General features: G+C 34.3%; 3 protein-coding genes across 3 annotated transcripts; 1 reads left to right on the top strand and 2 right to left on the bottom strand.

Moving 5' to 3' along the window:
• The first annotated feature begins 461 nt into the window (after positions 1-461).
• LOC127081717 (pentatricopeptide repeat-containing protein At5g46100) lies at positions 462-2,779 on the top strand. Its single transcript, XM_051021944.1, has one exon. The coding sequence runs from the start codon at positions 908-910 to the stop codon at positions 2,345-2,347; it is 1,440 nt and encodes a 479-aa protein (XP_050877901.1). The 5' UTR covers positions 462-907; the 3' UTR covers positions 2,348-2,779.
• Positions 2,780-2,953: 174 nt separating this feature from the next.
• LOC127081725 (protein DMP6) lies at positions 2,954-3,942 on the bottom strand. Its single transcript, XM_051021952.1, has one exon. The coding sequence runs from the start codon at positions 3,741-3,743 to the stop codon at positions 3,108-3,110; it is 636 nt and encodes a 211-aa protein (XP_050877909.1). The 5' UTR covers positions 3,744-3,942; the 3' UTR covers positions 2,954-3,107.
• A 266-nt stretch (positions 3,943-4,208) lies between these two features.
• On the bottom strand, positions 4,209-7,443 carry LOC127115212 (uncharacterized). The gene is made up of 6 exons (XM_051046808.1): positions 7,208-7,443; positions 6,973-7,089; positions 6,763-6,887; positions 6,475-6,612; positions 5,128-5,354; positions 4,209-4,268 (listed from the first exon to the last, which is right to left on the bottom strand). Exons 1-6 carry the CDS (start codon positions 7,441-7,443, stop codon positions 4,209-4,211), a joined length of 903 nt encoding a protein of 300 aa, XP_050902765.1.
• Positions 7,444-13,390: the final 5,947 nt, after the last annotated feature.

The raw sequence follows: 13,390 nt of genomic DNA, 5'->3' as shown, positions 1-13,390 counted from the left end.
ACGTTAATGACGGAAATGCAGTCCATGCCAACATCTAAAATAATGCATTGATCTTTTAATAAAACACATTGCTCGTTTAAATAACACATCTAAACTATCTATTAAATAAGTTAATTCTCAATTTCTACAAATGTATCTAGAAATAAAAAAAGTTTAAAAAAATAAAAAACTTAACAAATATGAGTTTAGTTTAATGTTGAGGCAACTCTTTCATGGATTTGATGTTGATGGAAAAAACTTTGACGTGAGTTGAATGATTTTGAGATGTATTCAAAAATACATCTTCAAATTTTAAAAATATTTTTAATTTTTCACAAGAGTGTGGTAGCAATATGCCTCAAGCAATTCCCTAAAGTAATTCCCATATACAAGGTCATTGCTTAAAGCCCACGTTAAAAGGAACTAAGCCCATACATGGTGGTGGTCCATTCAAAAACGGTTTATAGAGACAGACTTTTATTTTATTTTCAAGCAACGATTAAAAACAAAACGAACCAAAACGACGGAAAAAAATCTGGAACATGACGATGATATCCCTATCCCGTAAAACGAGGTAACATAGTTTCCTCAATTGATTTTTCGAAGTTCTTGCTTTGTTTACATCAAACTCTCCAAACATACATGTCTGTGAGCGGTTTCTGTTCAATCTCAATTAACACATCTCTCCAAGTTCAAGGCTTCATTTTGTCCGATACCTATTTGATGAAATGCTTCACCCGTGTTTCAAACTAAAACTAACTCTAAACATTGTACAGACACTGATTAATTCTTTAACATTGGTTGTTACACCAGATTCTGTGTAATTTTGTGCTTGTTATTGCATGGAAATGCTTGTTTTGAGGAACTAGAATTGTTACAAGTTGTCAAAATCTTTCATTTTTAAGTATTTTCAATTGAGGTTATTATTATGGCCAGTAAAACTTTGTTTAAGTGGCCAAAGCAAGTTACAAATTCACTAGTTGAGCAGCTAATAAAGGCAGAAAGGGACATAAACAAAGCTGTCCTTATGTTTGATTCTGCAACAGATGAGTATAGCAATGGATTTCGTCATGATCATAAAACTTTTGGTGCAATGATCTATAGGCTAGTTTCTGTGAATCAGTTTAGGCCAGCTGAAGGAATGCTGGAGAGAATGAAGCAAGAAGATTGCAAGGTTGATGAGGACGTCTTTTTAACCATATGTCGAGGTTATGGACGTGTGCACAGGCCACTTGATGCCATTAGGGTTTTTCATAAGATGGAAAATTTTCAGCTTAGGCCAACTCAGAAGTCTTACCTTACAATATTTGATATTCTTGTGGAGGAAAATCATGTGAAAAGGGCGATTGGTTTTTACAAGGAGATGAGAGAAAAGGGCATTCCGCCTAGTGTTGTTTCCCTCAATATTTTGATTAAGGCCCTCTGCAAAAATGAGGAAACTGTTGAGTCCGCTTTCCAGATATTTCGTGAAATGCCTAATCGTGGATGCCAGCCTGATTCGTATACGTATGGTACATTAATTAATGGGCTGTGCAAGCTTGGAAAAATCAATCAGGCAAAGGAATTGTTGGATGAGATGGAAGAGAAAGGTTTGTCGCCTTCAGTTGTTAGCTATACTAGTTTGATACATGGCATGTGTCAATCTAATAATTTGGATGAAGCTGTTGAATTGCTCGAAGAGATGATAAGAAATGGCATTGAGCCAAATGTTTTTACTTATAGTTCTTTAATGGATGGTTTGTGTAAATGTGGCCATTCATCACAAGCAATGGAGTTGTTAGAAGTGATGGTTAGAAGACGTCATTCGCCTAACATGGTCACTTATAGTACGTTAATCTATGGACTTTGTAAAGAAGGAAAGTTTAGAGAAGCTGTGGAGATTCTTGACAGGATGAGGCTTCAAGGATTGAAACCAAATGCAGGGATGTATGGGAGAGTAATAAGTGGCCTCTGTGCTACAAGCAGCTATCAAGAAGCTGCAAACTTCATTGATGAGATGGTTCTTGGCGGTATCTCACCAAATCGAGCAAGTTGGAGCTTTCATGTCAGAATGCATAACATGGTGGTTCAAGGTCTTTGTAATAATATTGATCCACCTCGCGCATTCCAGTTATATCTTAGTATGCGTACTAGGGGTATCTCTGTTGAGATTGCCACTTTTGACTGTTTAGTCAAATGCTTTTGCAAGAGAGGAGACCAGCATAAAGCTGCTCGGATTCTGGACGAGATGATATTAGATGGCTGCATTCCAGATGAGGAAATATGGAATGTATTAATGTGTGGACTTTGGGATCGGAAAAAAGTGAGAGAAGCCACCGAGCTATTGTTAGCTGAGTTGAAGCAAAAAGTTATTGAAGCTGAGAGTTGAAGTTTGTGAACCCAGATGAGGGAATATGGAATGTATGAATGCATGGACTTTCTCCGATGATCATTGCTTTCATGACCAAGGATTAAGGTTCAAACTGTGACAGTAATTTGCTGTACGCAATTGGAGGCTAACTTCACACCTCACCTTCTCTTTATGGGGGCACTTGTTGGTTCTTGCTCGACCTGTTTGAAACTTCAATGATGCAAATACCTGTTGGGGAAAGATTTTCCGTGGTTCTGGCCTGATGGGTAAGGTAAACACAGGTAATTATAAATCCTTTGTTTTGATCAAACCCATTACATATGATGGCTACTTTTATTTTTCATTTTCTAGAAACCATGGTGCTCAGTCAGTTCCAGTAATTTGGCCAAATTTCAATTGTACCACATTCTTTTCATAGTGCAAAACTAACATTTTAGTTGGGATTCTTAATTTTCTGATTTCTATTTATATGTCCGGGCTCGGATATTTTGTCTATTATTGTTTTGTGTAATGATGAATTCGCACTATGCTTTAACAGGATTCTGATGTTCTGTTTTATCTGTTACAACAAAAATCGAGAAGTTCAAATAAAATAATGCACTTAGGTCAGACTCATTATGGGTCTATTGTAAGGTGTCTTGCCTTGTATTTGCAAAGTATTTACAAGTTGATTTTATAAAATAATGCACTTAGGTTGAATATATATAGTTTTTTTTCCCATAATCAAACAAGTCATTGAAATCGGATACAACCATGAACATAAATAATATCACAATTATTAACTTGTTGAAAGGGGGAAGCCAATTCCATGTCTTTCAGTAGGAAATGCAACAAAAAGCATGCTGCAGAAAACGCCAATTGCCACAGGCAATGCCGTTAAGATTTCCTGTATCTCATTTGATGGTTCTGGAAAAAAGCAATTCACCACATTCTGATCAAATAATGCAATTGCTGCAAATACCAAAATCGACATCATTGCATGCATGAAGTCTATAAACCGTATGCGATACTTTTCAGAAACTTGTGGTGGAAGTTTGGTTGATCCATCAATGATCCACAAGCCTTTAAAAGTGGCAAAACCATAACATATATTCCCCTTGCTGTCTCTAAAGCTATCAGTAAAGTTTAGCAGGAAGCATGAAGCACCACAGAGAGTCACAAGTACAGAAGTCATGGACTTGCTGACAGAGTCACAGTTGCCAATATTTGTAAAAATTGGTGACAGAAGTTGGAAAGCTAGAACAGTGCCGGTAGGTAGAAGGTTTGCCAAGTGCGCGGTACTTTGAAATGTTGAACTTATAGCTTTCTGTATCAGGTTCCTCTCCGCTTCTGGAACCTCCGCGTTTCGCAGAAGGGGTTGCTTTTGTTCATCATTATTTGCAGAAGCATCGTTGATTTCTAAATTGATGTCCATTGCGTATACAACCTCGTTTCACCTTCCTTTGATATTGTGTTTTGTTTTGATCACCTTTGTATTGTATATGCAGCATAGATTTGTTTGTTGATAAGGTATATCTATATAGTTCAGCATAGTTTTGAGTGAAGGGAAAGGAATGTTGACATTGCTTGCAAGAAAGACACACTTAAAACTTGATAGAACAGCTTTCAATATATTCCTTAAGTTACTTTGAATAAGGTTGTATGAGGTGTTTTTTGTTTTACTTATTTGCTTTAAAAACATAAATAACATATATGAATCCAAATGCTTACGGTGGAAAGTGATATAAGAAAAACTGATTCATGGGATCCTCTTTTTTAGACTGAAAGTGTACTGCCCAAAGTTACACGCTAGTTACCATTTTTGATTTGTTTTATGAAATCTTTCATCCATGTGATGATGTATTTTGCTGATGGTACCATCAATATGCACATGAGCAACTTAGATGGCTTCATCCAAGTCCTCAAGAGATGGGATCCATAAATTTAGGTGGCATTGAATCTGAATAAAAGTACCATAAATTATACTAAATACAGAATAGATTTAGGTTGCAAAAGGGAGAAATAACATAAAACATAGTTCAAAAATTTCATTGAAAATGTTCTTCAACAACACATTATCCCTAAATAGTTAGGGTTATACTACTATGGACCATGCCTTTTTATAGGAATTTGAACTAATATGAAGTTTAAACAGTACAATACTAGAATCAAATACTAACGACACCTCCTTAAAATTAATAAAAGCTATTAAGTCTACTGGACTTTTTGATTTCTCTTTTACTCATTTTGGGCTTCAATTTTGGCCCACTGTATAGGGCATCCCACATTTAGAGCAATTTTACCGTTATATCCTTCATCAAATATCATAATTTTAGAAATATACTTGATTTTATCGGAAGTTTTTTAAATTTATATTTTTTTACCGCAACAAAGTCAAAAGTACCGTCAATTTGGGATTCCAGGTATATTCATACCAATTTTTTTGAAAATTTTGGGACTTACAGCTAAATTTACCGGAAATTACAACAAAATTTTGAAAATTGTGAAATTTTCGATATTTGCCACAAAATTCTGGAAATTGAGAAAAATTCCGTATACACTGAGTGAAACTTGTTCATTTTTTCCTGCATTAATTTTTTTAGAATAACTGATTCGATAAAAAATACCCAATAAAATATATACATATAATAAAAACTGTGCTATATGTATAAAACAAATTAGGATGACTTCCTAACTTCATCTTCCTAGTGCCTAATGCGTTCTGCATATGTTGATTCTCATGCTTTTGCATCTTCAGTACAATACTATTTCCAACGGTCAATGACGGACGACAATGAACAATCAGGTTTCAGCTTTACCTGAACCCAATGATTGTTGTTGACAAAACCAATATCAATGATTTTATGCTTGCTCGTATACATAGGTGGAGCTAAGGTAAGAGGGAAAAATGTAATGTTAAATCTCTTTGACAAGGAGACAAATACAATATTGTATCTACAAGAAATAAGGTAACCTATATCAGGAATCGTCATCCATTTATCAATATCCTGCACACCAAAGTGTTCTACTCGTAACACATTCCTAACTGTAGAGACCATGTCATAAAATAAATTGAAAAATAATTGAGGGCGTTGATGAACTTGAGTATCTAACTGCGTCCGAATCAAAAGCCATGACTATTCGCCCCATCCAAGTAAATCTACAACAGTCAGAAAAGCACAATTTTCATTGTCACCCACATCAACAATGTCATCAATGTATGAATATAAGAAATCAAGAAACTGAGACAAGTAAACATCTCTCGAAGATGTAGTGGATGATTGACTTCTAGACAACATACTCGACAGTTGACTTCTAGTTAGTTTTGTGCATGATCTCTTTGTAGTCTGACTCCCCTACGAGCCCTCACCATACTCCTATTGTGAAGGATTAGGATGCACATCACTCTCTTGACCCTTTCTACTCTTCTTAACTCCTCTCTCTGGCTTGTACTTCACCGACCGTGGACACATAGAAGTTCTGGATGGATGTGTTAGTTCCCGAACCTTTTTCTTCAACACCCTCTGACCTACAATATCCAAAGTACTAAAATATGTCTTCAATTCTTCACACTCTTCTTCTAAATGCAATTGTGTACCACTTTCTTTATGATTGTCATCATGCTCTTCAATGTGTAATTTCTTTTAAAAAACATGAATTGGTTCTAAAGGAGCAGTATTGCCTTGTATTTGGAAACCAATAAGTTGACATGCACACGATAACCCATGTGTTGTTCTAATTAAGTAGCCACATGCATCTTGGATTGCACCAACAAATTTTACCCTTTTTAGTTCCTTTATAATGTGTTGTATAAATTGTCTTGAAACAATACCGTGCAAGTTGGTATAAAATGGAGTGTTATGCCAATACTCAATGTTAACAAAACTTTTTTAAAATGAACTGCAACTTCAACATGGTGTTCACAACATCCCAACTTTGGCATAAATCTCCCCAACTTGTAGTTAACATGTTTTTTAGTCTCCAATGAGCAGACTTTATCCTAAAAACCATAAATGAAAGTATATGTTAAATTATGTTTAGTAATGTAATAACATCAAAATGACGTACGTGTACCTGTTCATTATTGTGTTCCCTAAATGAGTGACTATGTTGGTCCAAGCATTAACAAACCTTTCTTTATAAGATGTCAATCTTGTTTCACTCACACTTAACAAATAAATGAATATTTTCACAAATAGTCTCAAAGTGCTTCAAGTGTTCGATAAACTCAGTTTCTCTATTAGCATACATGATGTTGTTCCATATATCCATGATATGTTCTTGTCTTTCTGATTTAACATATTCTTTACATTTCATACTAACATTTTATGAAATATGGAACAAACAAAACAAATGAGTTGAATTTGGAAACACGACTTCTATGACATTCATCAATGCAAGTTCCCGGTCCATCACCACAACCTTTGATAGAAAATTATGGAAAGAGAACAAACCTTTGAGCTTCTTTAGTGCCCATTTGAAGTTCTCATCCCTTTCATGTTTCAAATAGACAAAGCCTATAAAAAACGTTAACTTTGTTAACATAACACCAACAATCTCAAGCAGTGGTATCTGATACCTGTATGATCACGATGCACATAGTAAAAAATATGATAAATCAAAACATGTCTAAAAGATATCAAAAATCAACATAGGGACATTACCTATTTGTCTTGTATGTACAATCAAAAATCAACACCAAATGAAACATATTCACCAACTTCATTGAATCAGGATGCATCCAAAAGATATCATCAATAACATTTGAGTCTTCTCTATTTCTAGTCCAACACATGTATTTTTATCTATGAATAAGACTCAACAACATTTTCATTTCCGTCATTAGACATCTCTTGCTCGCATTGTATGTAGCTCTAGCTTTATATACTTGGGTAACACCGGTGAGGTTTTTCTGGATCTTTGTCTTTTAAAGCAGTAACTATGTAACTTGGAGCCATGTTGTACTTGGTCATGTCATTCACAAACCATCTTTCATGATCTTTTATACGACCCAATATGTCATGGCCTTCTAAGTCCTTAGGTAGTTTATGATTGTGCAACCCACACATAACTATCACATTCCAACCGCTATCACTTGGCACATATCTCAGTCTAAAAAGACATTTAACTTTCATATTATAAATACCTTATGATGAATTATTGCTTTCAAATGCATTATTCCTTTTGTAGTTTCCTCCTCTGTCTCACAACCCATAAAAAATTTATCTTTCCTACCTCGCTTCCCATTTGCAGTATCAGAATGAACAATCACAATAATAGTACCATGCTATTTACTAATAGTCTGTGCCCATGCTAATACTTCAGACCGAGACTCAAATATCTGTCATTTACAACATATAAAAAGTATATTATCAATATCATATATAGATGATAAAATATTTAAATTAAACTTGTTACATAGAAAACATACCGCGTCAGTGATGAAGAACTGCGTAAAACCTGTACAAGAATCTGAAGAAGACCCTGCTGAATCATACAAGTAAATCATTTTTTTTCCACTACTACCAAAAATTTTGAGAATGAGCAAAATTTCTGGTATACCGGAAAGTTTGAAATTTGCAGAAGTTTAGTATTTTTCCAGAAATTTTAATAATTTCTGGTATGGGTTTGGGTTTTTTTTTCAGGAAACTACCAGAATTTTCAAAATTTGTCGTATTTTTCAACTGGGGGGTGGAAAATTAAATGTTGAAGACAAATCGTTAGAAGAAAACATATGGACCATAGAAACTATTTTCTAAAGTTCTTCGTTGAAAAATACTATTTTAAAAAAGAGAGAAAACAAACTTCACAATTTCTCTTTTTTTGTCAAACAATAATTATGATTATGAACCCACCATTTCGTTGTAGTCTCAGTCCTCATCTTTTTTGAAGAAAAATTGTTCATTTATAAATATCAATAACTTGTTTACATTTATGCATAAATCAAATTCTAGATCAACAACTTACATCCATTTAATTAAGCTAACATTTACCACTTGAACTATACCACCCACCCCGTTTTAGCCCTCATTTTTGCATACATATTTTCTAACTTTATACACTCTCTCTCACAAAAAAAAAAAATCTCAAGTTTGTTTTTGAAATTGTATTGCTTCCAATTTTTCTTCTAAGTAGTTTACTTTCAGATAATTTTTCCTTTTTAGAAATGAACTTTCAGAAATTCAGTAGTGAAAAAATAGATTGTTCATTTTCTAACCATCAATTTGTTAGGCCCATTAAACATGAATAAATTTAATTTAAAAAAATAGTTTTTTCTACCTCAAATTTATTTATGATGTACAAATATGAAATTAAAAAAAAACATGATTTTTGTACTATTCAAAAATATTATTTTGAACAAAAAATACAAATTATATTTGGTTAACTTTGTTAGTGTTATTTATACATAAACGATATATTTAATCAATTTTTTTATAGACCGGTAAAAAGAGGATATTGTTACTTGAATTTTAGAGATGTGACAATTTGTTAAAGAATTCAAATAATATGCCGCATGTCATTGTCATTGATTGTGACATGTTTGATGAAAGCAGTTACATAAAAATTCAAACTTCAACTACTTTATTATGCTAGTATCACATAAAGAAAAATATGAGAGCTATATGTAAATTGAATGTTGTTCTGACTGTTTTCAAGTCAAGTGTACTCCATCTATGATGAATTCTCCGCTTTGGGTGTGTAAACCATTCAAAATTTTATCCATTGGAAAAGGCGTCTCATTGGGTTTAAAAGTGTGAGTGTTATGTATAAACTACCCTTGACACCCCCGATTCTCGAGCAATGTGAGACTCTTTTGTGTTGTCCTCAGTCGAGGCTAAAGGGCTAAAGAATTTGATCCTTGAACATGCTTATGGGTCCATACCCCATTGTGGGCGCAAATATTATGACCAACTTCAAGTCGATTGCATTGTGCCTATATGATATTGATTGCCTTGAGTGTAAAATCCCTTCACTATTTTGTCCTTTACAAAATGTTTTTGTTAGGTTTTAGAAGCGTGGGTGTTGTATATGAAATACCACTGGCCTTGTTTTCCAAACAATGTGAGACTTTTTGCTATAAAAATAAAAAAAAGCTCAAGGCTTAAGACAAAAGTAGAAAATGTATTAACCCCCAAAATGGAATATTGTAATGGGTGTACTAGAAACATGAATAATATTCTTTTGCAGATGAATCTTATAGTAAACTTTGTAGTATTGTATATAAGTGTGTATGTAAATTTTCAAAGTTTCTAAAATATGTTGAAAGTATCATATTGGAATCCTTGAAGGAGAAAATGGTTTGACTTTTGACTGATCGGATTAGAAACTTTGGAAGAACTGGGAAGCAAATAACATCATCTTCTTCATCATCATCATCATCATCATCATCATCGTATTGTAACATACTAAGATACAAACTTCTTTAAAAAACAATCTCATAACATTATAGAACTAGGGACAAAGGAAATGTTTTGTACTATAATTTGGTTGGTAATATTTCTTGGGAGGGGTTGAATTTTTTTCTTTCCGAACTTTCATGATTAGAGGAAACCAATTCTGATAGTTTAAAGTATGATTTTACAATCATAAGAACATACAACCTTTTGTATGCTTGTATCATTGCTAAAAAGCTTCATCATAACACACCTAGGTACATACTAATTGGAAAAGACTTAAGTTTAATGATGATGATCTCATGAAATATGGTAAATCTATTTTGGAAGAGTGGGAGATGATTCAAAAAAGATTTAATAAAGATGATTACAATATGTAACTTCAAATTTAGGAGAAAAAACATTAGATTTCCTATCTATAAACAAATGATATGACACCACATATAGAATTGGTAAAAACAAAAGGTACACCAAAGAAAGTCAAATATAATCTTGATGATGGTTCAATCAGGCTCTCATCATATTTCTATGAACATATTGCTTTCTTCATTCGAATACTCTAGTTTCGTAGTTTTCATCATAGTCCAAAAATTAGTTAAAAATGTTGCATACATTAGTAAGCCATCACCTTCCCCAAAATTTCCAAAATAATCTACAATTATGAGATTCCTCTTTTTATGCATCGACATATTTACAAGATTGTTAATGTTTTCAGTGATGGTAACTACAAATATCACACTATTTGTGAATTAATTGGCAAGGGTGAAAAGAATCAGATGAGTGACAATCATACACTAATAAAAGAGTTAAATATTCATAAGAATGATTATGTAAAATTACATGGGTCTTTGGGTCGAGTGAAAGTTATTTACAATACTTAGGTTTAGGGATATATTAGAGTTTCTGCATTGGAGGTCAAATGAATGAATTTTCTAAAAATGATACATCTTATAGAAAGTTCCTATGACAAAGTTTTGAATGATTTGATTAAATATGGTTTTTCAAAAATATTTTTCCATTTGCAAAGTTAACCTCTAGATAATCTGAATATGCAAGTTATTTGTATTAGTTGAATTTTCGGAAAAACATTTTGTAAAGGTATATTTAAAAGCTCTGCAATGTGATAGAGGTAGGAAAGGTGAAGAGAACACAATGTATGTCAACACAACCTCCCTTAACAAATAATTATGATACATGGTGATCGGCCACCAAAAGAAGGGACCAGTGTTCCTACCAGGCATGACATAAACCATTCTAAAATGATAATTGCACAAGACAACTACAAAGGAAGGCTAGATCCAACCATGATACAACACACCAAGATTCCCAAAGATTAATAAATAACAACATAGTCACTTGGTTAGTATATCTATTCCACATGTGTAAAATCTGTTCTACATCACTATGTAATATCTCTTACATGACAATAAATAAAACTTTCACCAAATTTTCTTCTTTATGACCACAAAGGATATACACGGCTAAGAGGTGTTGTCATGGACACAATAGGTGTACTGCAAAAGTAATAAAAACCCCACGACAAAATTTGCAGGGATAAAGACAATATACCACTAAAAAAGTGGTGATTAAAGCTCACCACCTATTGGTAGCTAGCCTCTAAAGAGTGCAGAAAGTGAGTACGCATTACAACAACCTCAAACATAGTTTAAACTTAGGGACATGGAAAATGATCAGATCTTTGGCCGATCACGTTCCTTAAAGACGTCTAATAAAATTTCTGAGTTTGACCTTAGATGTCGGCCAATTCCCATATAATTGAACTTAGGACTCAATGAAACACACGTAAGAGGTAGAAACAGTGATAATCAAATAAATAAGTAATAAAATAAATATAATAGCAACGACTATCCATTCATTAAACTTCAATTGTTACATTAGGCAAGATAAACATGAAAAAAAACTATGATCCATACTCAATATTAACCGACCTCTCATCCACTATCTCTTACTCAGGGAGAAGATGTTCCCTTGATATTTTCACCCTAGGATGGAAACATTCCACAAGTCTCTATGGATTTTCAAAGGGAACCTGCAAAATGGAGTAACTGTCTTCCACCGACCTTGCATACTCCTTAGATACATCAAGGTTTTCAAGACGCATATCTCGAAGGTCATATTAAGCCTTCTTCCAAGCTTCATGAGCTTCATTTAAAGACACCCCCAACTTATTTACCGTCTTATGGGAGGAATCCACTTCTCGGGTCGCCTCAGCAAGGGCAACCTTAATTTTGGATAGTTTTGTCTAAGATGTTAAGGAAATATCCCTATTCTTTATCTCAAGAGCCAATAATTTCACCCTTTCAACCAATAAATATGGGTAACCAAAATACTATATCTCGCTCCCCGTCTTAGTTAATAGACCACTGGTCTTTATGAGCTCCTCTAGAAGATGATCCTGCTCGATAGTAAGAGCACCAACACGATCCTCATGCCCATATTTCTCTTTTCGAAGACGGTTAGAAAAAAAGATGTCTCCCCTTCCGGTAGCGCCAAATGGTAGAAAAGCCGGCGCTAGACGCATTTGGTATGATATTTCTGCCAGCTTCTCTTAACAAACAGCTTCAGCCTTACTTGAGAAATAAGCATAATATTCTTTAGAAATAAAAGATTGAAGCTTCCTATCCGTCCGAGGACTAGAGCGGGCTAGAAGTAGTGGTGATAATTCATATGGGTTGAGGTTGACCATCCCCCAAGACCAAATCTTCCCAAAATTTACGCAAATATCCCAGGTTTTTTGTCAGCCTTCCCTTTCTCGGGGGACATTTCTGGTGAATACCCATCAGGAAAATTGACGTTGGTCGCGAATGAAAACAAGTGTAAAACAACCCCGTCACAAGAGGATTGGAGAACCTCGCGACCCCGTCCTAGCCAGTACAAGAATGTTGGAAGAAGCTGGATCAATAGGTCAAGGAAATATGAAATTAAGTAGGTCAAGGAAATATTTACTGTGGAATTATTAAGTAGGTCATTTGAAGCACCATCTTGTAACCTCACAACCCCGTCCTAGCCAGTACAAGAATGTCTTTTTCATTTGAAGCACCATTTTGTAACAATTCATCTTATCTACAAATATGAAATTAAGTAGGTCAAGGAAATATTCACTGTGGAATTATTAAAGAAAGTCATAAAACTCATATGATACTCACCAAAGATGACACACCTCTCATATCTAATGGTGACTTCGACCCACAAGGAAGTGATTGTGTACCCCTTCTTTTGTTTATTTGACGCTGCCTCAGAAGGCACACCACCATCGAAGAATCCCAAACATTCTTAGAAGGCCACCATTTTCCTCTTTAGATAGGTCTCTTCTTGGAACAAGTCATCCACAAGGTAGACATAGGATCCCGCTTTAGCCAAGAAGTAGCTTTGATGCTAGAATTTCAGAAACCCATCCGAACATTTGAAGTGGGTCTCAAATTAAATGTTACACATACTTGCACATGCCAACTCAGTAAGGGGAGTAACTAGGTAGTACTGGTCTCTGAAATTATTCATGCTATTTAAGTAGACCTCAAAAATCTTCTAGCATTACTTAAGGGAGATCAATCCTTGACTCACGCTGTATAAGCAGAACAATGTTGGACATTATAAAGGTGGAAAAATAGGGTCAAGGTTGGCGTGATTTTATTGAACTCACACCAATACTAGAAGACTTTGACATAAT

This window comes from Lathyrus oleraceus, chromosome 1 (assembly GCF_024323335.1).
Source record: "Lathyrus oleraceus cultivar Zhongwan6 chromosome 1, CAAS_Psat_ZW6_1.0, whole genome shotgun sequence".
Classification (NCBI taxonomy): Eukaryota; Viridiplantae; Streptophyta; class Magnoliopsida; order Fabales; family Fabaceae; genus Lathyrus; species Lathyrus oleraceus.
This window is presented reverse-complemented; position numbering and strand designations above follow the sequence as displayed.

Bases quoted from the DNA above. Each gene is read 5' to 3' on its own strand.
- LOC127081717 (XM_051021944.1), top strand. From the start codon at position 908: ATGGCCAGTAAAACTTTGTTTAAGTGGCCAAAGCAAGTTACAAATTCA.
- LOC127081725 (XM_051021952.1), bottom strand. From the start codon at position 3,743: ATGGACATCAATTTAGAAATCAACGATGCTTCTGCAAATAATGATGAA.
- LOC127115212 (XM_051046808.1), bottom strand. From the start codon at position 7,443: ATGAAAGTTAAATGTCTTTTTAGACTGAGATATGTGCCAAGTGATAGC. The intron at 7,090-7,207 runs GTGTTACCCAAG...GTGTTGGACTAG, and splicing joins GATCCAGAAAAACCTCACCG to AAATAGAGAAGACTCAAATG. The intron at 4,269-5,127 runs GTAAAGCTGAAA...ACTTTTATTCAG, and splicing joins ACAACAATCATTGGGTTCAG to ATTCAATGCCACCTAAATTT.